The 27,306-nt window shown below is 35.9% G+C and overlaps 1 protein-coding gene across 6 annotated transcripts in view; it reads right to left on the bottom strand.

The window, feature by feature from the left end:
* Positions 1-1,440: 1,440 nt before the first annotated feature.
* Positions 1,441-27,306, bottom strand: part of POLR3A (RNA polymerase III subunit A) — a 40,073-nt gene continuing 14,207 nt past the window's right edge. Inside the window, exons 15-32 of one of the 6 annotated variants that reach the window (XM_052799051.1) lie at positions 25,772-25,936; positions 25,304-25,476; positions 23,992-24,103; positions 22,766-22,884; positions 21,199-21,336; positions 19,363-19,533; positions 18,608-18,721; positions 17,315-17,350; positions 13,735-13,821; positions 13,567-13,649; positions 11,506-11,676; positions 10,825-10,918; positions 10,622-10,714; positions 9,993-10,157; positions 9,144-9,308; positions 8,688-8,819; positions 7,192-7,324; positions 1,441-3,434 (exon numbers count right to left, since the gene is read on the bottom strand). In XM_052799051.1, coding sequence (XP_052655011.1) covers positions 3,286-3,434; positions 7,192-7,324; positions 8,688-8,819; positions 9,144-9,308; positions 9,993-10,157; positions 10,622-10,714; positions 10,825-10,918; positions 11,506-11,676; positions 13,567-13,649; positions 13,735-13,821; positions 17,315-17,350; positions 18,608-18,721; positions 19,363-19,533; positions 21,199-21,336; positions 22,766-22,884; positions 23,992-24,103; positions 25,304-25,476; positions 25,772-25,936 — 2,300 coding nt within the window. In that variant the 3' untranslated portion in view covers positions 1,441-3,285. Of the gene's footprint in view, positions 3,435-7,191; positions 7,325-8,687; positions 8,820-9,143; positions 9,309-9,992; positions 10,158-10,621; positions 10,715-10,824; positions 10,919-11,505; positions 11,677-13,566; positions 13,650-13,734; positions 13,822-17,314; positions 17,351-18,607; positions 18,722-19,362; positions 19,534-21,198; positions 21,337-22,765; positions 22,885-23,991; positions 24,104-25,303; positions 25,477-25,771; positions 25,937-27,306 lie in introns of those variants that run through there. The other 5 variants (XM_052799053.1, XM_052799052.1, XM_052799054.1 and 2 more) reach the window with 5 other exon arrangements.

Genomic DNA, 27,306 nt, shown 5'->3' with positions numbered 1-27,306 from the left:
GAACAGCGCACTTCAGCAGTTAACTGCAGCCTTCTACCTACTGCCAGTCCTCCAGGCTTCTCCGAGTTGTCACCAGACTAGCAGGTCATTTTCCGTGTTCCAATCAGAGGGACCAAAGGTGGGGTTTCATTTATTTGTTTTTAGGGCAAAGAGAGACATACAGAAGATCCCTCCATCTCCAAGTATCTACTGATGTATTTTTAGAAGTAATTATTCAGCTACTCCTATTGTTAGACAGAAAAGTGGAGATGGAAGGGGTTTTTTTTGACCCACTACACATAAAATCAGAACTCCTAATCTTCAAAGAATACAAATGAACAACGTATCTGCTTTGCCATTTACTTGAGATCAAGACAGAAAGCTGTTTTCAAGTTTGAGTGCAAGTCACACAGTATTTTCAGTAGACTTGAGAAAAAAAAAAATCAAGGATCAGTTTATAAATAATGACTTATTGAGGAGTTTCTAAGCCTGACAATTAAGCAAAAGTTTACATTTGTTTTAAAACAAATGAAAAATACGGATAAAATTAGAAATCAGGATATGGATATTCATAATTAACTTAATGAATTTTGGTAGCAAATTCTTGCTTCCTTAAAGATGTGCTGCCAGCAGTACCAAAATGAATCAGGGTTCCCATCTCAGGCCTCCCACGTGCATCTGGCCTTGCTGCCTGCCTGCTGCACCATTGGCTATGCAATTCATACTTGAGATTCTTCAGCAGCCCTACTATTCTAAGTTCAATGCCTATGTTCTACAGGAGCCAGATGGTTTAAAATTTTAAGGGCATCTGGTGATCAAATCTGAATGATAGTACCTAATTGTTCCCACAACCTAATTACTAGAGATTTTAGCATTACTTTCACAAATGTTTTTACTGTAGTAAAGTTTGTGTACTGCAGTACACAAACAATTCTGAGACATCATAAATGAATCAGTGATGCTTTTCCACGTAAAGACACGTTGGCTGACTGGGATGTTTTGTTCTAGGGCTTCTACTGTCATCTAGTAATTTTTCAGAAAAAAATTTCTTGAAAATTTAAATTAAAATGTAAATTTTAGGAAATACCCCAAAGTTCTGTATCTTCGACCATTAAAAGTAACCCTTAAAAAAAGCTGCTTATGAGTGAAATCCAACAGCTAATTCGTTTACTGACTGTACAGAAAGCCCAAACAATAATTACTAATCCAGATTTCTTGTAAACAATCTATTTTTGGCTGAAATACTTATGAACTTAATAGCCTGCTCAGAGGGCAAGATGTGTTTATATTTACCTTAAGCAAGATAGGCTTTATATTACATATTCATTTAGGTTGTAAATACCTGAGATTTAAGCTCAGTAATTCTCAACTGTCTTAACTAAGCAAATGATGGAGATGGAGGTTAGGTCATCCATAAAGTTATTATGCACAAATATAATGCATCAATAAGCAAAAACAAGGTTTACATTTTCTTTATCTCTGCCTCTTTTTATTGTCATATTAAAGACAATGATAACAGATGTAATTTACTGAATACTTTTTACACATACAAAAGAGTAAACCCACCATTTAAACAGCCACATTTCACTATATTTACAAAAAAAAAAAGAGACAAAGAAAAAAGAGGTGGTTACTCATTCCAATACCAACTCCACCCATTTACACCTTCAGAAGAATCTTTATTCACAAAAATACCAAGCACTTTCACTAGAACTTCCCATGGTAAAATGAAGTTCTTATCCACAGGAAAGGTTTAGGGGCTTTTTCTCCATTTGGCCCCTACCTGTCTTACACCGACATATTTAAAAAGAAACAGAGCTAGACTTCTATACAGACAAATCAGAAAGTGGCAATCTCACTGAGATCATGAAGAAAATTTAAATTTATTCTGAAATTTCTGTTGTTAAAGGGAGATAGCAAAATATATATGGCTTTTAGAGCAGATACTAAATGCGTTACATTCTCAATCTTTACCTGCCAAAATCTAGGCAGAAGTGTATCTTAGTATCACATTGAAAACACAAAATAATTTGAGAATAGCTATGTTGAATTTCACATCAGGTCTTCTCTGCATGGAGGATGATTTAAAAAATAAACAGTGGCACCTTTAGACTTACATCCTCTGAATGTAGCCTTACACTTTTTCTTTTGGTTGCTACATGAAGACAAACTGCAGCACAAACTTGTTCATTTTCAAATGCAAGATCATTCAGCGGCCTGCTTTTACTTCATGAGTGCGCACCTTTAGCTTTTTTTCCTCTACTTTGTTTCTCTCCAACCTTGACCTGTGTTATGAGCACACTGAATATCCAAACAATGCTGAGAAGGAAACACTAAGATACCTTCCCTCCATAGCACCAGAGTAAATTTAAACATACTACACCGAAATAATTTAAGATCTATATTCATTCTGAAAACTACTCTAGTGGGCTGAAGATTAAAATACTTTCAAATTATTTCAAGGCAATGCAGGAAAACAGCTTGCCTTTCTATTTCTACTTTATATATTAAAATAAAACTAGGTTGTTCAGATGATCCTGCTCAATTATAAAACTTTCGTAAAACTAAGACTGCTGTAAATTACAGATTCCAGCAGTGTAACAGCTGCTATAATATTAAAAGCTATTTATAATTTGTAATGTTCTTGTAACAGTCTTCTCAGAATTTAGTAACAGCTTTACCATTTGCAGATTCTTGCAGGTACATCCCCAAGCAGAATCCTGGGGAGCAAAACCATTTACTGGATGATAACTTGGGATAAAAGAAAAACAATTAAAAAAACAAAAGCAAAGAGCAAATATTTCAAACACTTTTAACAGCACTCCTGAAGTTTAACTCAGTATGAATGAATGAAAGACTCAGTTCTAGCTTTCTGAAGTCTCTGTTCTTAACAGCTACAGACTGACCTCTGCAGCTCCTGTTGAAAGGCCATTTCCAAATACACTCTGTGCAAGCTCACAGAACTCTCTTGCAGTTTTGGTTTTATTGATCACATCTGAATAGATGTGTCTAATACTGAGTTAATAACAACTTCTACCCATTAACACAAAGATCTAATTCTAGCACATGAAAAAGAAAATTTTATCAGCTGAAATCCACTTTATTTCCACTCTCTGGTGCAGAGAAGCCTCTTCTTTCAGGGTCTGTAGTAACAACAGGTGGTAAATAACTGGGCAATTCTTTCGATAGTATTTCACTTACCAATTCACAGTTATTGAGACATACAGAACCGATAATATACATTTCTTAATTTAAATGATGTTTTCTGCTACTTCTTGTTTTGCTATCTTGTATTATGTCCAAGTGCTACGTAACAATGGGAATATGAAATTCATTATTATCAAATATCAGAGGCCTCCTAGGAGGGGTTGATTCTTTGTCTGCTTTGTGCAACAGCTTAAAAAGTCCTGTTCCAATATTCATCGGAATTCCCATGATGATGCACTCAGAAACACCTACAAAAAAACCCAAACATGTTGAACATCTGACAAGTAAGGATTTACAAAACTGTTTTCATTTGCCCATTCTGTATGCATTGCCTATCAAATCTCTTTCAAGCCTACAAGTTAAAGATCAAGGTCTCTTCACTAGATAAAGTTAAATTTTATGGTCATCGGATCAGTATGTTATTTAATTTGTGGTGTTTAAATTCTAGATGGAAAAAATGCAACCTAACCTAAACACCTTCTCTAGCAATGGAAGAGCCTCAGAAGGTTTGTTTTTGGAAAAGACACATTCCACACAGTGCCAAGAGCAGAAGATGCAAGGCAAAGTTACTTTATGTTCATCCTCTGACTTAGTGCTAAGACTTCAGTCAAATCTGGCCAAGTTCCCTTGACATGCCTGTAACTTCCCAGTGAAAGAGGCATACCGCTACTTTAGCTATACCACTTTTTTTGCATTTTCACAATTCAAAAAGTGCATGTTTTGAATTTAAAGATTTAGTCTGTCCCAATTATTTTTGATAGCTATAACATTTTCACAGAAATGTGCTGACACATTTATATTCCACATCTACTCATGTATACAACTTTTCAAAAGAGCATTCCACATTAAAAGCAATCTATCAGATACCAGTGGTTTTTTTTCCTCGGCACACTGTTATGATCCAAATGACACTTTCACACATTCTCAGGAGTACAAGAATGTTGTCTTTCATATAAATGTTTAAGAAAATAACAATAAATAGCTGTACCTTCGAATGCACAAAGGATGAAAATCAATTTGCTTAAAATTCTGGCAAGATTTGATTGGCAATTTAAATTTGTATTAATGAAGATTCTGTATTTTTGCTCTTAGACCACTGCTGCATTTCTACTACATATTTTCCAACATTATGCACTTAAAAATCTTGTGCAAAATAGAATTCTTAGGAGTCGCTTACTGTTTATTTAGGCCTCTACAGCATGCAGGTTACACAGATAAAGGAACCACCTTTCTAATACCTAGCAGAATGAAATCTATCTGGTTTTGCACAATAACCTTTCAAGCTGAGCCAACCTCTGAACCATGGAAACTGCAGTTAGATTTGGGAATCCTTCTTCCCTTGCAATACTTCCATGTATACAATCAGAAGCCCTTCCTCCCCAACTCCCTTTGGCCTCATGGACAAAATAATAGTTTGCAGCATCTGACAGCAGTCACATATAGCAGGAAATGCTCAGACAGAACATGCCATTATAACAACCAAGTGTATGTATGTTATGTACTTGCTCAGACTAATGTATACTAGAGGCCAGAGACAATCGTATCAGACAGGTGAAGATAATGATATCATTGGTGGCAGAAGTGCCAGGAGAGCACACTCGGCTCTAATGACCATCCAAGACTCCTCCAGTGCAATGTCTTTTAATGCTACCAGTTATAATCTAGTGCAGGTCTAAACATCTGGCTGACAGCTATGAACTGCTGCTCTCACTTTCAGCTGCGTGAAGATAGGTAGCAATGAAGCCAGTTGTACTGCTCTTATTACAAAGTTTATTTTTGACACTTCCCTTCCAGACCACCTCCTCGTAAATGAACGTCACAGCAGTGATCTGTAGCTCTCAGTTCCCATTCTTAAGTTACAAATGAAAGTGCAGTTGGCTGCTCTTTGGGAAGGGGACAGAAAGGTAAAGTAAATCGACTATATCTCTAAGCAGTGGCTTGCACTTGCTGATCCTCCTTCTACAGAGGATGCTGCTGGAACTGGATGTACTCCTCTGCTCTAGTTTCAACCCACTCTGCCCACTGAAACGTGGCACCAGCAGTTCTCGCAAGAAAATGCCTGTCTTTATGTAGGTAAAGCAGGAATCAGCTGTTCCCCATTTTCTCATGGGGAAAAATGCATCTTACAAGACAAAAGGGATTCAAAGGCCAGATGGTCTAAAACTATACCCACACATTCAGGAGAAGCACTGACTTGAGATGCCATTCAGTTCAGCACCTATAGTTCATTTTGGGTACATACTCATTTTTCTTGGCAATGTTTGCAATTTTTTCCTGCTCTGGAGATGCAAAACCATCAGTGTGTAAGAGTTTCTTTTCATAGCAATTCAAAGAGATAACTAGTGATGGCCAGGTCAGGCAGCTGCACAGCACTTTTTTGTACAAGGAAGCCAGTATCATCTCTTCAGTTTTGGAAGACAGACAACAATTTTCTGTTTTGTCCATTTCATTTCCTTATTTGAACTAAAGCATATATATAGAAGGCAACGTGAAAAGATCTTTGGTTTCCACATTATTCAAAACAAGGTTTTACCAGCTCAGAGGGGACTTCGAGAAAACATTTTATTCTCCTTACTCTCCAGGATGGAATCAGTCTCCCATAGGATCTTTGCTTTAATCATGGGCAAATAATTAAAAAAAAAAGAAAAAAAAAGAAAAAAAAAGAAAAAAAAAGAAAAAAAAAGAAGAAAAAAGAAGAAAATCCCACTCTTGTGGAATGCTGGACAGCCAGAAAGTGGCAGAGTTCTTAAAATACAAACTAGTAACACAAAGGTTTCTAACAGATTCCAGCGATTCAGAAAATATACTATCCACAAAGCACTGTTAATCGACTACACTTTCTAAGACCACCTACAAATACATACAAAATAGTAAACCTTAACATAACACATTCATATTTTTATACTTCATTAGCACCCAGAAACCCCAAATGAGCAGTTACTGCTCCAGGATGGTATGCCCTACATAAACAGATGTTGAAGAGGGTGAAACCTCCTTGACTACTTTTCTCTGTTTAACCTACTAGATAGAGACTTGTTAACAAATCATTCCAAAATGTCTGTAGCTTAAAGGAGAATGAAATCTGGGAGGAATGGGGGCAGAGGAGTTTAAAAAAAGAAAAATAATTTCAATTCCAAATATTAGAGTACATGGCAGAAATGCAAAATTAAAGAGACAAAGAGAATGACAAAACTCGTCTATCTGAATTTTGTTTGGCTCTATGTACATGTGCATGCATGCACTTGTGTGCATGTATACATATATTTTTAAACTTTTATCAGATTCTTTCATTAATTCAGTGAGAGTATGATTCAATGGATGTTAATGAACCTAACTTTAAAACTGAAACCGATACATTTAAAAAGAAATTTCTCAGGACAGGGATCTCTGTTCTGTTAATGAATGGAGTACTGATAAACAAGGCTTCTAAATAAAAAAAATCACCACCCCGCAATTTTTATCTATTTACATCAGAACTAACTGAAGAGGACAAGAACTTTGTGCTTCTGTTTATTTCTAGTTACAATCATCAGATAAGCAATCATTATGCACAGTATGATATTCACCTATGCTACCTGAGACACATATGTCTTTCTACTTCTTAGTAGGAATGAAAACGAAACCTAAATACTAGATTCCTTAATAAGCTCTAGGTGTTGAAGATATACAACTTTCAAAATTGAAAAAACAGAACTACCAATAGCAGGACAAATTTCCTGGTATTGCACTGAGCTATGTGATGAGAAGTAAAACCAAATTACTAAAGTCTACTTTAAGAAACATACAACAAATGTCCAACTGACTTCAAGATCTCTGATCGAGATTAGAAGTAGAGAAACATTCACCAAACCTCTAGGATTAAGAAGTATGGATTAGCATCAGGCCTGAAGGTTTTGACATGTAAGCTGAACAGAAAGCTTAACAAGGGCAAAAATCCAATGCTTTGAAGAGGTTTACAGATGCTGGGTAAGGACCACAAACTGTAGCAGAATTTGCAATACCTACCACAAACAGAATCCTTCTGTCCAAAGTAGGCAGCATCAAAGAGATGGTCTGCAGTCTTTTCAAAAGAAGCTAGCATCAACACACTTTCCTTCATTTTTGCCAGTCCAAACCTAGTAATGCCCAGCACTTCACCCTTGATTGATGGAAAAACCCAAAGAGAGACTATCATAATAGTGGCTGGAGGTCAGTTATATTTGCTAAAGCAGCAAATCAAGCGAACAACAGAAATGTAGTTTTTATTCTAACAAACACATGAAACAAGTAGTAAGTAAAAAGGTTACTATCTACAATACAGCATTGTCATAATATGCTGCTTCACAGTTAAACATCCCGAAGGTTAATAGTTTGGTAGTAATCAATATTTAAATAAAACAGAAGTGATTATTCATACACAACAGAAGCTGTTATAAAGGGTTAATAGATTTTTTTATTATTTTTAAGCAAGAGTATTTGAAAGATTGAAAGAAACATGGCCATGAGGAAAAAACACAAAATTATAAAGTAGTTGCTGAGCTACAAATTTTAGTGGGGTCTGAGAGCACTATGCTGAAGCTACTGCTTATTGTCTACTGATAAATCCAACTTCAGCTGCCAGAAGATTACAAAAGATGTTAAATCTTCATTTTTTTGCTCTCCAGAAAAAACAGTAATTAGCTTTTTACACTAACTTGGTTTATTTCTGCCTCTGTTTCTAACAAACATCCTGATTATAACAGACAGTGCACAGAAGCATTAAGTCAGAAGCACAGACAAAAGAATGCATGCTAGGAGCCTAACAAGTGTAAAACACTGCACTCTGATGCCCTTTTCCACTATTGTGTTGCAGCCCCACACAGCCAGCCCTGGGGACTGCTGCAGCTCAGTACAACAAAGCCCCAGTTTTGGGAGAAGTCAGAACTCCTTCATCCATTTTACTCAAATTAAACCCTCGCACTCTGGCAGGCAAAGTGGAAAGTCTTACTTCACTAAGCATACTCAAATCTAAAAAACATATCAGATATGAAAGAAAGAAAGTCAATCAATAAAGAACAGATACAATTTTCTACTAACAAGTTCTGGAAGACTGTTGGTACTCTAAACGTAATCTGATTCTATTTGTAATGTCTGTATCCTTTGTCTCTCATAAACAGTGCAGCTGCTAGGAACCACACCCCATGTGGTTTTCTGCACAGCAAGCCTTAAATTGCATGCATGGTTACCCACTTGATTTTCATACCACAATTTTTAGGATTCCTATTTCCAATATGAAATTATAATTCCCTACTCATTACATGAACTTGTTTTCAGTCAAAATAGACCTCGTACTCCCTACCCTCAAGAACCAGATTAATTGTTTTGTTTGATATACAAACAACAGTATCTGGTCAGTACAACGTACAATTCTTTAAACCTGTAACTGATTTCCATCTCCCTAGCTCACCCATCTTTCCCAAACATGGTCAAATTAATTTGTATGAACAGGCCAATGCAACATTTAGAAAAAGCATAGTACAAACCTTGTAAGTCATTAGATCAGACAGCAACATAACATGTCTCCTGTCAATGCTCATACCGTGGTTCACCATTGTATACTGAATCTCATTGATAATGGTTGTCCGAGCAGCTTCAATTCCTAGTGTCTTCTCTACCTACACAAGAGATTATGTTAGATTAATGAAGAACCAAATGCTTGGAATAAGTATATTCCTGGAACAAATACCACCTAATGTCAGATAACACTCCATTTTCATTACTAGCCTTTTACATTTCTCTGTTTTAAAAATATTTATAGAAAAAGCTTCTTTGAAGTGAACAGTGCTGCCAGTTGAATTATTCTCTTGTGCTAATGCATTCTGACAACTGTTAGTGAAACCAGGCTTGATTAGGTATCAACTGCTGCAACTGAACACAAACAAGCACTTGTAATAAAGATGCTATGGGGAAAAAACCTACAATACCCGTTTGAACATTACCTCATAAGTGTTGTTAGAGGACGTTTTTGTTCCTTTCACTCCGTGAGTAGCCATAACAGCTCGCAGATTATCACCTTCAACTAAAAGTTTATATTTTTCCTTTCCACTTTGTTCATCAATGTGAATGACAGCTCGGGAAACCTCTGGTATACCTTGCACTACAACCTTCACAAAACAAAAAAACCTAGTAACTTTGATGTGTACAGTAACGCAGTATAAAAGGGTAACCCTTATCAACATTCCAACCTATTTAGAAGCTCCAGTTTTTGGAGTAAATACTCAATTAAAATAAATATGAAATAAGATTTCCTGCTCTTAAATTCACTAGCGCAAATGTGACATTCACACTGTACTATAAACCTTACTCACTACCTACATTTTATATTTTATGCCAGATATCCTCACACTCAGACCTGGGTGTCTGAATGGTGGTAGATCCATAAAACTGAAAGGGCATCCTGCCAATAATAAGGTTCACGTATCACTATTTTTAAAATCCAAAGTAGACAGTCTCCTCACAGAAAGCTGCAAAAAATGCCAGATACTGTCATGTGGTTGAATTCTAGATGCAGCTGGAAGAAGATATAACTATTTCATACAACGGCTGCACTCTGAATGCTTCAGTAAATGTTGTAAGTAAAGTATCAAGGCTTCGATTTTATTTATAAAGATTAGCAACAGAGGCTTAGTTTCAGCTGTAAAGCAGTAGCATTGCAATCTAAGAGTTATGGATTCAGACTATCTTCATTGTCAATATTGACAAGAATTATTTTGTCTTTCCACCGTAGAACCCCAAATTATTATTACTGATTACCTCCTACAAAAGCACGAGACAGTCTTTGTTTTTACCTTTGGTAGTTCTTCCTTCAGGGACTGCAATACATAATACATTGAACTCTTGCTATTTTCACGAGGGGTCACACATACAACTGCTTCTCCATGGACAGCAACATCCCCAGGCTTTACTCTGAGTTTAGATATGCAAATAGAGTAGCGCACAGTCTCTGCATTCACCTGTGGCAAAAGTCAGCCAATAAACATCAGGGTATCTCTCTTATCATATATAAATCTGCTCAAATACATACAGCAGTCTTTCAACAAAATATAAAAAAGTGTAATGTAGAAAAATAAGCAAAAGTTGTTACTCTCATAAGTTGCAGGAAATACTACCCCATGCTGAGGGTACTGGCCTATATGCTACCTAATGGACAGAAATGGCATCCTTGTATTTAGCAAGACACCAAAGAAATAAATGTATGTTCTTTCATTTCCAAATAAAGGAAAAATTATTCACTTTACAAGGAAAAAAAAAAAGGGGGGGGGGGGTGGAATCCAGATGTAATGTAGCCACAGGACATCCTTTGTTCACTTTCTGTTTTTTTAACTTCCACTGGTCTGACTTCTGTTTCGGAGACAGGATTAAGAGACCCTTTGGAATTTACCCAAGGCATATTCTGCATAAGAAATGAACAACTCACCTCTAATCTCAGTAGTCTAATGCGCTCTAAAGACAGCTTCACTAGAATGAAACAATCATCTGGAAGAAACACCTCCTCAATATATTCTGAAATCTTTAAGAGATAAGGACAAAATACTTAGCATGTGAATATGGTTAAAATGCCCCATAGCAATTAGCTAATGTTTACATCTAAAGCATTGGCAATAACACAATTTTTCCCACCTCTCCTAATAAAGTTTTCTCAATTCTTCCTTTAACCAGACGGGCAAAATCAGGATCATCATCTTTGTCCAACTGTGCTGTTATAATAGGGGTACTACAAAGAATAAACACACAAAAAAAAACCACTTAGGAAATTGCTCAGCAGATGGCAATTTGAGTTACAGGTGGCCTTATGGAACTGATCTCATCATCTAGAGTAGTATTTAATAACAGAGAGACCTTCAGCTTCCTCAGGTACATTTAAGAAAATTATTGTTCATTTACTTCAGGCTAGTAAAAACAAGCACACACACAAGAGATTATAACATAACAAATTAGTGACTATTTTCATGGTGTACATTATTCTAGTATTATTTAAGTGGATACCTAGGAATAGGTAAGTTTCAACTACCACTAAACATCAGAAAGTTTCACAATATATGAGACACCTAATGGAATATTAAACTTAGGGAGTAACTACTTTACCTCATTTGATTTTCAGTAAAATAAAACTTCTCTCTTCTCTGCCCTAAGTATCACTTAGTTGGACAGACGTTAGATTTTTCGTATTTTGGTATTCCATGGATTCAATGTTATCTAATATATTATTGAGAACAGGGAAATGCTATCACATATTGCAAATGTATCCATCAGGTTTCACTTAAGCAAAAGAAAAAAACAAAAACAAAACAATGTTAATACCTGATAGCCTTTGAAGCATTAATGATTTCTTTGATTCTTGGCACACCCAAAGTAATGTTCATTGAAGCAACGCCAGCAAAATGGAAAGTCTTCAGAGTCATCTGTGTGCCAGGCTCACCAATACTCTGTGCACAAAGAGCTCCTACTGCAGAACCAGGCTCCATCTGTGCCCTGATAAAGAAATTATCTCATAAAAAAATACAGAAAGAGACATAGAACTCAAAAAGGCATAAAATCCTAAGCAAGCACAAACTACACTGGCAGATAATGAGAAGTTTGGTGGGTTTTTTTTTTTGGTGTTTTTTTTTTTTTTTAAAATGAACAGGGGAGAGGTTCAAAGGTCACCAATACTCAGGACACAGATCTCATGCAAGGCAAGAAGATGCCCTGTTACACAGACATTCCACAGATGCAGTGTAACATCCACAACAGAAAACAAAATGTTTGTCCTCTTCCTCCAAAGCATCAAGCAGTAGATTCAGGATTGCCCATTCAGGGGAATCCCATATGCTAACTTATCCAAAACTCCCCTTTATATGTTTAAGCATGAGAGACCTCTATTAAGTCTTCTTTTAAGTAATTATTATGCAGATTACTTTTTAATCAGAACAAAATCCAGATATTAATGTCTTCTTGTTTTCATCTTATTCAAAAACCCTATACTGATGACCTACTTTCCCTTCAAGTTATGCACGTAATGGGCTCATTCCCATATTTGCCCCTTTCTACAATTTACGTACTTTGAGAACTGGTTGTCCTTACAGAACAAAGAATGAAGACCACTACACTACACTATGCATTCTCAAAATGAGATGTGAGGGGTGGTTTACATTCTCCCATATAATTTTCTTCAGATCCTGCAGTTAGCATTCTTCAGCTTGCACAGAGTGCAACGTGATCTGCTTTTCTAGAGCAAATACAACCTCTGAACTTAAGGCACAATAACACTTCCTAAATCAATCTAACTCATAGCAGCTTCTTGCATTTTCCTCGATGAGCTCTTACCAAGTAAAAATGCTGTCTAATAGTTATTTAGCTTGTACCATCTAAAGGAATTAATTCTGGGTGACTGTAAACCAAAATTATTTAAATAGAGGTTATTGTTTTCACTATTATTTGGAGACCTCTTTACATTCACGTCACATCTATCCGAAAATTGCTGAAATCTCAGTCGAGAGATTTCTCCTGGTAAAATGACAACAGTCTATAATACAAAAACAATCATCATAGCAATTAGATCCTTTCCAAGGGTACCATCTTTCAGTTGTCAGATCAACATAATATAGTATGCTAAACCAACTTAATACAGTAAAATAGGCAATTCATGTTTAAGAACACTTAAGACAAACATAAGCAAGTAATCTTAATAACTGAAAGCAGAAAACTGGTAATTGTTTTAAGATAGTTATGTTAAGAATTTATGTATATATTAATTTTGTAGAAAAAGAAAAAATACTAGTAAACAATTAATGCAGGTGAGTGTGAGGCCACAAAGCAGCTGTCACCAATGGCTGCACGTCAATGAACAAATCCAAGCAGTCTAAGTAAATGAAACAACTCTCGACAGGTAAGAGTTGAAAACATCCACACTATCACTATCTTGTTGGAGACCAAGAATAACAAACAAAAGGCTCCTACAGGTACATAACAGATTCAAGAACATGTTAGCATGAAGTGTGACGTAACACTTCAGATGGTGTAGATGAAGAATAACCATCAAGATTCACATGGATTTGAAACTGATCTATTCAGACATTATTTTGCATGGACTCTGGAGGTTTGGAACAATCTCCTGTGAGAGGGGGAGAAAGGGAACATGTCTGCCTTAACAAGCCCACCTATAGATGGCGATGCCTTTTTTTTTTTTTTTTTTGGCATTTTACCTTTGTCTTGCAATGAGGCCAACTGTTTCTTATTCTTTATTTGTATTGCATTCACAACAGAACCAACATTCATATATTAAAAATAGCAAAATATACTCCTAGATTGCAAACAAATCAGTAAATACTGAATTGGGGCAGGGGGGGTAAACTGACAGAAAATAACAGGCTAAACACTTACCTCATGTATTTGTCCCTACAAGTCTCTAGAAACTTCTCTAGTTGTGTTGGAGTAATCCTATCCAACTGATATAAAACTCGTGGCTGAAAAGAGAATACAACTGTTGGAAAAGCAATAGCTTATGAAGATTTAAAATAACTACATAATCACCCCTTTGAAACTATTTACCTCTGTTGTACCATTGTCATTAATGCCGTACTTGTCCCTAGTTTTTTTTATCTTCTCAGAAACACCTTTGATGAATTTTTTAATTTCCTGAAATTACATTAAAACAACAGTAAGCAAAGACATGGTCTTCATATTGAAGTCTTCAGCAGTAAGTTACTTGCTTAGAGCTCCAAATGGAATGTTTACAATAATAAATTAACAATGCACAATATGAAAAGAGGAACATCAAAACTTAAGACACACACATACACTACAATTTAGCAAACCAGATTCACTCTTGTGTAACCACAAATTAGTAGCAGTACATGAAATATGGTCCACGCTGAATAAAAGCATCCTTCCTGAGCACACACTGAAAACTTAAGAGATTTGACTTTCGTTGATCCTTCCTTCCTACCCATCACTTACTGAAACTGATTCTACCATCAAAAAAAAAAAAAAACACCAACAAAAAAACCCCTCAAAATTCTTATTTCTCTGTATACTGACAAACACGTTCTCACTCATTTCTCAGTATTTAAAACAAGTCAAAGCAGAGAGACTGTGGCATGACAGGAAGTATATAAAGGACACCTCCTGGATAGATTTCAGAGATTCAAGATGTACTTTATTTGGGGGGGAACACCCCCCCCCCCCGAAGTTGATATATACACATCAGACTCTACCTAACATAGTTCAAATAACTTCTCTATGTTGTGGACAGGTCTTGCAGACAATTGCATTTAACATGTATTAGTACCTAAGTCTTTCACTCTCTTACCAAGTTTACCCAAAAGTATTTCTAGCATTCTTTACTGGAACATAAATTGAAACAATACTGTCAGAAAAATATCCAAAATTTCTATGAGACATCATTCAGGCATTACGTGCTTTTGATGTAGATATGTACACTAGAAGTCATGAAGTATGAGGTCCACGATTAAACTCTTCCATAAAAGTACACTCAGTGCAAGTCATTACGATAACACAGACTTTCAAAACCAAAATATGAACAAAAAGCGAGAAGAAATCCTTCCATCTACTTCAACAATGATTTAAGAAAGCCTCTGTGGAGGAGTGAATAGTTTGATTTTTAGAGTTCTTTTAAACCCTTTCCACCCCATTAGTCCTGCCTGACAACGAGGATGATGATTATATAGTATTACATTTTCTGCACTCAGTACTGGACTCCTTCCAACCACTGCATTAGCTGGGCACTGAAAATTACTTGCCTTTTTTTTTTTTTTTTTTTTTTTTACAACTGAATGCAGAAATCATTATCAAAACACTTCTGTTACATCCTAACAGAAACCTCAGATTCTCAAAGTAACAATATTTTAACTGGTTATTCAAGGTATTTTCAGACAGTACATTATTTTCTGTGAATACTAGAACAAAATTCAAATGAAAGAACTGACAACAGAAGTGTGCTACTGGAACGGATGCTTCAAGTTGTTTCCCCAGTTGGATGACAACAGGATGCATTCATACATTTCTGCCCCTTTTGCCCTGCAGTTAATTAATATTAATAAACAAACAAAATATTTTGCTATTTTAAAGGTTTTTGACCCTGAAATCCTTGCATAAAATTGATAATTTGATTTATCTCCTAAAATAAGTGTTAAGTAATAATGTGGTATTAGAAAAATTAATCTTTTTACTACAGGTACATTAAAAAAAGAGGAATATTGCAGGACTTGCAGAAGATCACCCAGAACATTCAATCTAGAGAAAAGAAAACCATTAAGGAGAGGTTTTAAAAGTAATTCTATCTTGAAAGATGCTTCTTTCGTGAAAAGGCAGGAAGGGAAGAATGGAAGGGGAAGAAGGCAGAAGGTGTAACACTAAGTTCTCCCTCCAGAACACCGAAGACTAAATTCTTTTAAATGTTCACCTACCCACATAAAACCAGGGGACAGTAATAATAAACCACACCACCACCACCTCAAAAGAAGTTGTCATACTGACTGATTATTTAGTCATGTGATCATATGGAGAAAGGGCAGACAAGATCAAAACAGGACAGGACTGCAAACAGCATTACGGCAAACTATTTATTGTCAACTTTTCCTCTTTTGACAGTCCCCAAGTACCAAAATACTTACCCCCCCCCCCAAACCAAAAAACCCTCCAGCATACAAAATCGTTATATATCATTCTGAATTGTAGAAATAAGGTACTCAATTGATACATTATTTCCAGGCACTAGAGCCAAAAAAGAAAGGTGAGAAATCAAAGATAAATCTCTGCAGAGATTTATTTTTCATTCTCAAAAGTTTTATTCATGCACAAGAACTAAAAGAGGAAATGACCTATTCATCTCACCTTTCAATTATCTGTTGGCAGTTTATCCAAACTATGGATTAATTTATGCTACAAATAGAAAGAAAATGTAGCTCACTTTGCTGAGCCTGTTTGTCTCTATGGAGCTATCACCTCCAGTGCAACACTGTCCTCTATGACCACAGCTGTGTAACTTCCAGAGTAAGCTCAAGAAACCACTGGTTCTTTCACGTAGTCTAAACCTATAAAGTCTTTTAGCCTGGACTTGTTTAACAAAATGGCACCAAACTGACTCAGTAAGTTCTGGCTCAACGTGGGCCTCGTCAGCTCTTACAGAGCCAATGTTTAGCCAAAATAGCAGCCAGGGTATAAAGCCTGGTCGCTCCGGTGTTTGCATCATGTTTCCCAGCACTTAAGCTGGTGGGATCATTTATATACGTGAAGCACTGCTAATATAAGAATCCTCACAGTTAAGAAGTCCACTGAAACGCAGAGCAGTACAGACAATCCCACAAGATTCAGCAATAATCCATTTGAATCCAGGCAGATCCATTAAGTCAGCTCTACATATGCCAGCACTGACTGGCTGCGCACTGAGCATTTTCCATGTTTGCACCACACTCCACAGTACTCATAATATTATATCATCTCCAAAACCCACAGAAAAATGATTGCATTTTTTTTTTGTTTAAATTGTGAGGGTTTCTAAAGATTTTCCCAATTTCCATAAGAAAACAAAAATTTTCCTTCACCTGTATCTTAATATACTCAAACACGTTAAAATATTAACACAACTGAAACTGTGCCAGCCAACAATCTGCTTGTTCATCAGTTGAATTCCCTCCAGTGAGGGCAGAGTGCAGGCAGAATAAATGCTAGTCTGTTTGAAAAACGCTATTTAGACATACTGTCTTCTGATCAAGAGTGGATAAACTCATTACAGGAATCTCCTGGTAAAATAACAGTGAGAAGAAACATCTCTGTTCTGGAAGGGAAAAGTAGAGGAAGGGACAGGAGAACATCAGAAAAACATGCTAATATCCTTAAAGGTTGTAAGAATGAGTTTTAGAAAGGAGAGTCATGTACTAAAAGAAAGCTTCCTCAAAATCCTCAAATTTAACTATGGGGATTAATTCACATGTCATGGTTTTCAGCATTACAAAGGAATTGTGTAAATTATTGTGATGAACACCTACATTATAATTCAACAAGCAGTAATGTATATATGCTAATCAGTTACTTTAGCACTATACACACATCTTTAGCTAAAAAGCACTAACATTAAGGTTCACACAGTGCACACACATGCTACAATTACCTCATTATATTTTTCATAACCTGTCTCAGTTAATGTCTTCAAGGATGAACAGAAAAAAAAAAAAAAAGGAACAGGAAAGAAGAAAATGTAACTATCTAAAACTTAAAAATCTTAAGTTAAACTAATTACCATTAAGGTGATGTAGCCATATCTGTGCTTCTGAAATTAATAGCAATTATTTAGATTTTCCTGATATGATTAAAAAGACGTACATCTCAAAGAATAGCTTAATCTCCGAACTCTGATATTAGTATATTGCATATTTTTTCCTTTCAGAGATGCAGTTAAGATTTACAGCATATTTCAAGTATGGATATAATTATTTTTTTAACTCTACTCTAGCAATGGAATTGCAAATCAGGTTCATAAACAACTGCTTACTAGTTTTGTCACAGTCTGCTCTGAAGCACTCTGATCTATGAAAAAGAAACCCTTCAAAAGCAGGTCACTAAATTCATGTTGTTCTCATCACTGCCAGAAATTGGAAGGTTCATCAAGGTAACAGCTTTATGTGCCCACAGGCAGGTTAATTCTACAATTTTTATCACTATCTCCCAAAGTAGTCTTAAGTGTGGCTGCTCTCATAAATATTACAATTGCTTAATACTCTTTCAAACAAATTGACTTTTACGATTCAAAGTGCAAGCAGTCAGGTGAACGTTCACTCATCCTTAAATGACATGTAAGTACTCCCCAGAAGGCAAGTCCTGTCCAGCAAAGCACATCATATGACAGAAGTTTTTTGCTGGATTAGTATCATAAGAAAGCAAGGTAAATAGGTGTATGTGTATAGCTGGTGTTTCTATTACACGAAAACAAGCAAATGAGTAAAAACAGTTTTTCAGAAAGCTGATAATATCAAAACATATGTGTAATAATGGAGTATGAGAGTCAGTACTAAGCAGTTTCTTACATAGAGTCAATAAGTATTATTTCATTTCTGACATCCCAGGGGAAGCACATAATTACTCTACCATCTTGCTATGGAGAGAAATTCCAGCAAGATATCTCAGATCAGCAGCACCTTCTACTCAAAGATCACTAGATTTTTCTCTCATTTCTAAAGTTCCTGTGGTGAACATGAACAACTACCATAATAAGAATTAAAATTACTAGTCCTCCTGTCCTGCCCCCTAAATGTACAGAAATATATTACTGAACAAACTACTACTCCTGCTACTAATGCATAAAATTCAGCCATTGCTCCTACAGATTGATAAGACCATTTTATTTAGTTTCCTTGATTTATAAGGAAAAGTTAATCACAATGTGATAAGAAAGTGAGACAATTACCTGCAGAAAACTGTCTCGGCAGCAAAGAAATTCACTCTTCTTCATGATGGACTCAGATGTTAACACCAATTCATTTTTACTAAGGGCTGGTTCACTTCGGCATGGATATACAGCCTTCAGAGGAAAAAAAAAATACTTTTCACAGAAAACATATGCACAGTATACACACACATTTCTAATTCTATCAATTTTTTATACTCACATTACAGAAATCTGAACAGTCATTTCAGCAAAAGGCTTTTATCTTTGGGGGGCTGGGGCGGGACAGGGAGAAAAAGCAACAAAAACCCCCACAAAACCAAACCAAACAAGACCATTCTTCAAACATCACAGTATGTCCAGAGTTATTCAACAACACACCAGGCCTCTGACCTAAGCAGCAGTTCAACACAAAGAACGTGCATGTTGATTTAATAAGGAATTACTTTGTGTAATACAAGTCCAATCTAGGACCCAACTAAGCCAGTAGTAATTTATCTAGTGAGTTGGGTATTAGGCCCTAGAACTATGTAAGCACAGAAGAAAATTCTATTTTACACAGCTTATACACAGTTTAGTCCTAGTTGCTCTGTTCTAATGTCAACAGTATCTATAACTCTTAGCATACAAATGCTGAAAGAATGACAGAACATTGTTAACAAATTAAAGGTAATTTAAAAATAAATTCTTCAACAATTATCCCCATAATTTATTATTTCCTCCTACATGCTCAATAGTTTTTTCACACTTCCAACAAAGATTTCAGTAATCCTTACTCTGATATTGTCTAGAACTCGCTTGAATTCCAGCGGTTCATCCTTCCCTTCCATGGCTGCAGGATCCAAGCCATCTCCTCCATAAATAAACTGTATAATGTCACCAGTAGAACTTCTAACTGTCAAATCATACTGTGAGCAAAGATCTTCAAGTGATTTTACCAGCCGCCTCTGAAGGGGGGGGGGAAAAAAAAAAAAAAAAAAAAAGGCACAAGGAAAGTAAATGGGATCTTTTTAAAAATAGCTATTGATTTGAATTACAAAAAGTATAGAAACTGGACTGAGGAAATAAATCTGACACAGCAATTAGCAGGCATGAAAACCTATTTTAAGTCATACATTATCCCTAGGGCTTTACTGTACATTCCCCAGAACATGAAAGCCAACAATAATAAAATTTAAGCAACAACACAATTCTCCACATTTAGAAATTCCATCATATAGGAAACCTAACGCTAAGCTGCAAGAACCTATTATAGTCTGAGGAATTCGGGGGTTTTTTGACAGAACATTCATATTCTTCCAAGCAGGTTTACTTCTCAAGGGATACAACACTTTTTGCATATGGAAGCAAAACCAGTCAACAATTATTTTCACTGACAAAAACCAAAGAGCTCATCCATCAAAGCCAGTAGATGCTATTTTTCTACCAGTGTTAGCTACTTCTCTTACATTAATTCATTGCGTTGGGAAATCCCTTTACTACCATCTTCCTTCCTCCGTCTCCCCAAAAAGATGGCATGCTATGAAGCATTAATGGTTAAAAAGGTTTTTACTTGAAAGATGGACTTCATTGTTATATGAAAGTAAATTAGCTCACTAAAGAATATCAATTGGTAATTTTTTTTCACTGAGGAAGAAAAAGGTAAGATGAAAGAAGTGTTAAGGTTTTTTTTTTTTTTTAATTCTGAAGTCCAAGTGCTACAATTTATTCACGTAGGCTTAAAGTTGATGAGTGAAAATATTTTGGAGGTTGCTTATTATATTTACGTATGTTTGTATATACTCACACACATACAAATATTATTCTGTTACTTTTGGAGACAAATAGTCTAATTAGTCACCCACCCCGACAGGAATTGATTTCAGTCTTTGTAGAGTTACTTGCATATCTCTGAATGTGTCCCTAGCCCCAGGTTATCTTGGCTTTTCTCCTGTCTGTTACACTAGGAAGAGGACTATACTTAAAATACTACTTAAATACTTCACTGAAGTCTTAAAACTGCTCATATAGCAAGAAGCTTTGTTGGAGAGACATTTGTTTTCACAGGAGATAAAGCCAAAGATCTTATGGAACTTGAAGTCCAAGTCTATACAGCCAAGGTGCCTGTTACCGAAAGAGGACAGATACTTAAAAGGAGTTTTAACCATATTTCTGCCATCCAGATAATCCTTTTTTAAATAACCCAAACCAAGGATTTGTGTTTTCTGTTTCTCATTGTTGAAATACCGTATCTGAAAAAGCACCCACAACTCAAAACTTTATTATAAGGTACGGACAAAACTTCCATCATTCACATGGGTTTTTGGAACACACACCACATAGAAAGTAGTCCTCAATAATTCCATAGGACAAGGGCTTTTATCACCCATATTCAAGAGGAAACAGCTTAATACCAGCATGTTACTGTACCATTGCCTGAGGTCTGGTTTACAAACCTCATCTACTGGAGCAAAGTCATGTATTTCACAGTATAAATTACTCTCCATTACATTCAGAACAAACACACACATACCTAATGTATGCACTTCTCCCCCATCCCTCACCTCAACATGAATATCAAAAATATCCTCCTTTTGCACAGCTGATAAAAACCTTACTCCACTGACAGTTACCTGCATATATCCAGTTTCGGCTGTCTTTACAGCTGTGTCAACCAGACCTTCTCGACCAGCCATTGTATGAAAAAAAAATTCGGTGGGGGTCAACCCAGAATAAAAGCTATTAGCAACGAAGCCTTTTGCTGCTGGGAGCTGCAGAGAAGAGCGGGGAAAAAAAGGTTAAAATTCAACACACATTCTGTATGCATGTTACAGAAAAACACATTGTATGTCATCTAAATTCTTTCAGATAGTTAGCCAATACATACACAAACATAGAGCAGTCATCTCAGCTGCATTTAGCTTTGAAGTTCAATGTTTGTATTTTAGTTCTGAACAAAGGCTTCAAAACCCTTGCCTAGTTCTTCCAAACTAATCTAATAGACTTTCTTTCTCCACCTACAAGCCTTGTCATGCTTCTAACCATTCCTTGCAAACACTACACCAACTTCTAACACTTTGGCCTCCCTTAAAGTTGCAAAAATTGAAAGGGTGATGAGAATGTTCATTTTGCAATAGTATAACAAAGGTATATGCAGTGCTGAAGACTAAGGAATCCAGAAAAAATATGACTGGATCTATGTACATAACTAATTCTTTCAAATGGTTTGCTCACACCTCTGAGAAGAGCTCTTGCCAATGAACTTTATGCAGACATCCCTTTAAGTCAAATAACACCAAACTGTCTCCATGATCACACAGAACAATGTATAGCCTACAAAGAGCTTCATCTTAGAAGCTCACTTTTTGCTGTTATTTAAGAGGTAGTCCTTTCTACTTCAGTAAAAAAGCTATAGTTAAAATTTAACTTTTTCCTTCTCATCTAATCCATGCAGTATTTTTTCTTCTTTAATTTATTCAAGAAAGAAAAAATTTCACATTGCAGAACTCAGAAGTTGAAATGTGGACATTTAGTGACAAATGCAAGTGTCATGGCTACCATCCCACACCTGGGTTACCTAAAACATTCTCTACCAATCATTAGATTTCAGATAGCAGTTTAAAAAAAACCCTAATCTCACTGAATTGTATTAACGAGTGCATGAGACTCCTTATTGCTTCATGCAGAACACAACTCAAACACAGAACGTTCAGAGTGACCCATGATATCTATCTATCCTAGTGAAAAAATTTAAAACAAACAAACAAAAACACCCCACCAGAATCCAGAATGGTTTACCTGGCATGTTTCACCTGTCTAAAGATACCAACACGCACCCAGCAGTTGTCCTGAAAAGTCTTAGTGCAGTGAAACAGAACGAAGAGAGAAACTTTAACAAACTATTTTTAGGACTCTCAAGAGAACCAAAAATCTATCATGAGACTTCCTTTAATTTTACCAAATTAGAAAGGTCTGAGCAAGGCTTAGCTGTAAAAATTCAAGCTAACTAGACATCCTACGGCAATTCACAACACTACCATTAACTACCAAATCACATTCAAAACATTTTACGTGTACCATGTGTGGTCCTTTTCCTTCACCATGTCATGACAACACATCCTATCATGTGTCCTTCTCAAAATGGTTTAAGGCAACTTGTTTCACTTTTCTTTACAGTGTATTGTAAACATACAGAATTACCTTAGAATGCTTCTCAAAGTGAGGCAAGGATCTGTTCTCAAATCCGTCAGGAACTCGGGACCCACTAATAGCCTGTTGACCTACACAAGCAATCATCTGGGATATATTAATGAAGGAGCCTGAAAAGAAAGAAAGAAAAAAAAAAAATCTCACTCACAAATGCGGAATATCAGTGCTGCTCTGATGAGCTGTCTTCACTTATATGAAGACCTACTATTTAGCTTCATAATTTGTCAAAAATGCATTTAGAATTGCAACAGTTAAAGAAGCTTTCTGTTACCTGGACTGTAAATTTCAGCATTTATGCAGAGACTGACAACTAAGTTAGTCTATGATATAGCTAACAACTCCTTTTAAATTTTTTTTCTTTGGGTCATAGACATTCATGCCACTACTACTTGACTATAGTCCTTACCCTGTTTCGTATTATGGATTGTGTTTTATACAACCCATGATCCTAACCTACATATTTTGCTTCAAAATTTCTGCAGTAAACATATTTTAACACCATTTTTTATGAAGGGCTCAGCGTCTACCAAGATTCCTAGAACACATTAAGTCCAGAGAATTAAGTCACTAACTCAGAAGTTTTATTTGCTGAACATGTTTGCAAACAATGCCCCCCCCAATTATACACTTAATATATCCTCCTTAGAGTTCAGTATTTCTTTAGAAGTACAAAATATCACCCTGAGGCTTTCCACAATTTATTAGAGACAGATAAATAAAGGCAAAGAGTTAAGTGATTTCTTCAAATTGTCACAGGAAACAAAGGAAAGCTCAGATAAGAATTTGAGTATAAAACAAATATTTACTACACAGGTGGTCCTTCAGAAACAAAGCAGAGAAGATGGCTGAATTATTAGTCCAATTCTTAATATATAATTTCCGGCTGATTTTTGTATGTGATATACATACTTGAAGTCAGAAATGCAACTGAAAACTTCTTACTAATTAATTAATTCAAGTCCTAAGAACATCTAAGGTTCCAATAGGATGTTTTTTCAACTTGTACAAAAAATATAAAGATACAAAAACTAGCACATCATGATTTTAATCACCTATACCCAACCTGTACTTACTGAGAGGAGTCACTTCAAATCTATACGACGTGAATTTAATACTTGCACAATTGACTGTATAAAATAAGCTATAAAGACAGAACAAATAATTTTGAGAACAGTAAAGGAGCAAGCAATCTACTGCCAAAGCTTAGCTATCCCTACCTTTAGAACCACAGAGAGCCATGATAAGGGGACTGTTGCTCTTGTCCAATTCTCGAAGACAGGCACTGCCAGCATGATCTCTGATAACAGAGAGTTCTTTAAGGATTAAGGCCTAAAATCCAAGATTTCAGAGATTCAACATTTGTTAAAAATACCATACACAAATAGTACTCCTATCACTTGCCAGCAATACCGTCAGTAGTCAAAGGGAACTCAAAATACAATAAAGAAACCTAGACTTTGCTTTGGGTAAAACAAGTTTAACTTTTAACTTGCATAACTTTCCAGTTTGCTGCACAAAAAGTCTCTGTTGGGATAAGACAGGGGTAGGCAGGGACATGACAACCTCTTTTGTCAGCAGCACCAGCTTAAGCTAAACTGAGCATTGAACTAAGCTCTAAGTCTTGCTGCACTATGTAAAAGATTACCACAAAAAATTGTATTTTTGGACTGCTTTCAGAAAGTACAATGCTGATATCTCCAATTGTTAAGAACATAACAACTGTATCAAAAAAAAACATTCTAGGACATACAGAGGCATCTGAAAAGAGGAAGAGTGGAAAAGACTGCAAGACACTTCTTTCAGCCAGAGTACCACTTCAAACTGGACAACTGTGGCAGTACATCATAGGGTGGGGTTTTCTGGTTGTTTGTTGTTGTTTTTATTCTTTTTTTTTTTCTACTTTTTTTTTTTAAAGGTAAAAATTAGACATTGACTAGCCAAGAAGATAAATGTATAAAACCATAAAAGACAATGAACGAGTGTTCTTGAGCTAACTTCATTACGTCCCTTGTCCGTAAGCTTTTTTGGGCAACATTCATTGCTCTTCATCGAAATTTCTACAGAAAAAAGAAAAAACCCCACATAACTAAAGTCCACTTAACTTTTTCCCCAATAAGGGGCAAGAAAACACTTGCATATAAACAGATCTATAACTAAAGGCATGTTTTGCTTCTTGGATTAGGTTCTTTACTGTTACTGTTCTTTATTAACTTAGCAAATATTGATAAATGTAATTAACCCCGTTCCAATTACCTATGTAATTTTATTCTCTTGTATGTCACCACAATAAATCCAGCCAGGAGGGAGGGAGAGAGCATCTCAGTTGTTTAGTATTTAGCTAATATTTTTAGATGCATACAAGCATCTAAATGTTAAGCCTAGATGGACTCAGCTAAGGTTGCATACCTAGGGACCCTATTTGCTTGTATTTTTAGGTTTCAGAGGACAACTTAGAAATTCACAATTTACATTAATATATTCATGAAGTCTCTACTCCAACTACATAGCGATTTAAATTAAAAATTTTACCTCTAGTGTCTCTTCTGCAGTACAACCAGGCTGCTGCTGTAGCTTGCCAGTGTTCAGAGCTTCAATATACTCATCACATTTCTTATAGCCAGCATTCAGGAGCTCATACTTCGCTTTTAGCAGGCCCTGCCCCGGGGTTACATCTCCAATTCCAATTGAAAAGCCACGATTAGCTATTGTTAAAAAAAAAAAAAAGGGAAAACAAAAAGATTATATTGATAGTTCAATCTCATATAGAGAAAACAAATTAAAATCAGGAAATATTATCATCAGGAACTTTATTTTTTCCTCCCATCACATGACCATCATAAGCACTTCAAAAGCACAATCAGTTGTTTCACAGTTTCTGTCAGCTTCACAACTAGCTTATTTTTTTTAAATACAGTACATCATATTTGAAGCAAAAATCTTGCTTGATTGCTCTGTATTTCTGCTTTAAGATACTATTTTACAAGGAAATGCACTTACAAAGATAGACAGGAGCAAGTCTGGCTAGTCGTGACATGGCATCCGCAGCTTCTACCTGTCCCCAGTCTCTCAGCAAGATGTAGAAGATGTTGTTCTTGGATCCTGAACCTAAAGTTCCTTTGTCCATACTGCCACTCATCAACTCACTGTTTTGAATTGTGACATCTAGAAATAAAAAGGCAAAAAGAATTCATTGGTTTTTCTAAAACATTACCTAAACTCTAGTAATCAGTTATGGAGAAGGCTTATAAATAAAAGCTCTGTTCATGAAAAGAACAAAACCCACAGACAGACATTTAATGTATCTGTAGAACTGCATGAGTAAGTATGCAAGGGGAACAGCCTACAAGCTGACCTTACTAACTTAAGTTAAAATTTATTTCCCTTCCCTCTTAGAAAGGAAACTGTATCCAATTTAAGACTTGTGAGAAACATTGTGAATAATCCTTTTTGTTAAAAATCTAAATATAAATTTAGCTTCATTAATCAGAAGGAAGACTTCAATCAATCTTATCTGTCCAGAAACAAAAGTCCTCAATCATGCATATTAAACCAATGTTATTTATTTATTTATAAAGTAGATGAACAAAATTTCAGAAGTGAAGTTACAGTTCTCATTCAAAGATTCTGATATTCAGTTCAACTGAAATCACCTCTGGAGCCACAGCTTAAATTTAAAAGACACACTGGACTCAGACGTCTCTTTAATTACATGCATATCATAACGACATCCATCTTGCCTGTAGGCCTGTGCACACTACCTCTTTTAGATTACTTCCTCTTGCTTCATCAGGAACCTTCCATTTCAGGCACTGAATCTTCCTTACAAGCTTTAGCCTTTAACCAGTTAAAAAGTGTCTTCTGTACATGAACTTTAGACATATTTTCTATAAGACCAGTATAATATATGTTCATCCTTAACTTCATTATGCATCTTTCAAAGAAGAACTGGCACATCTAGATGGATCCAATTAAAATCATTTCATGCAGAACACTGTAGATGTTTGCACACTGTACTCTACGCTTAGAATTTTCAATGCGAATTTAGGTAATCATCTTCTTGAACCAGAGGTCACTGCTTTAACACTTATTATATACAATCAAAATATGATACCAGGATTTCTTGAGACTTTGAAGAATTTGCAAAGAACCTTCTGAAGAGAATTAGTGTTGCTTCAGAAATTACGTTTTTTCAGAGAACTGAACAGAGACACCAATGAAATCCAAAAGTTTTCCACATCATCTGCTACTGTTGAACTCAGAAAATGGAAAATCCTCCCATACTTCCTAAAATGAAAAGACTGCAGAGCAAAGAAGATGGCCTATGTTCGCATGAGTGTGAACAAGATTGCTTTGTTGCGTTTCACCCCACATTCCTCAGAGGCTGAAAAAAAATTGTGCCACTGTGTTTATAACCAACTTCACAACCATGGAGTGGTCCTATCTTCTAAAGAAATCGCTCAGAGGCTGGTGTAGAGTGGATTTGAGTCCCAACTGGTAAATTCTTTCTCACATCAGCATTGCACGACAGAATT

Source organism: Harpia harpyja, chromosome 10 (assembly GCF_026419915.1).
Source record: "Harpia harpyja isolate bHarHar1 chromosome 10, bHarHar1 primary haplotype, whole genome shotgun sequence".
NCBI classification, from domain to species: Eukaryota; Metazoa; Chordata; class Aves; order Accipitriformes; family Accipitridae; genus Harpia; species Harpia harpyja.
This window is presented reverse-complemented; position numbering and strand designations above follow the sequence as displayed.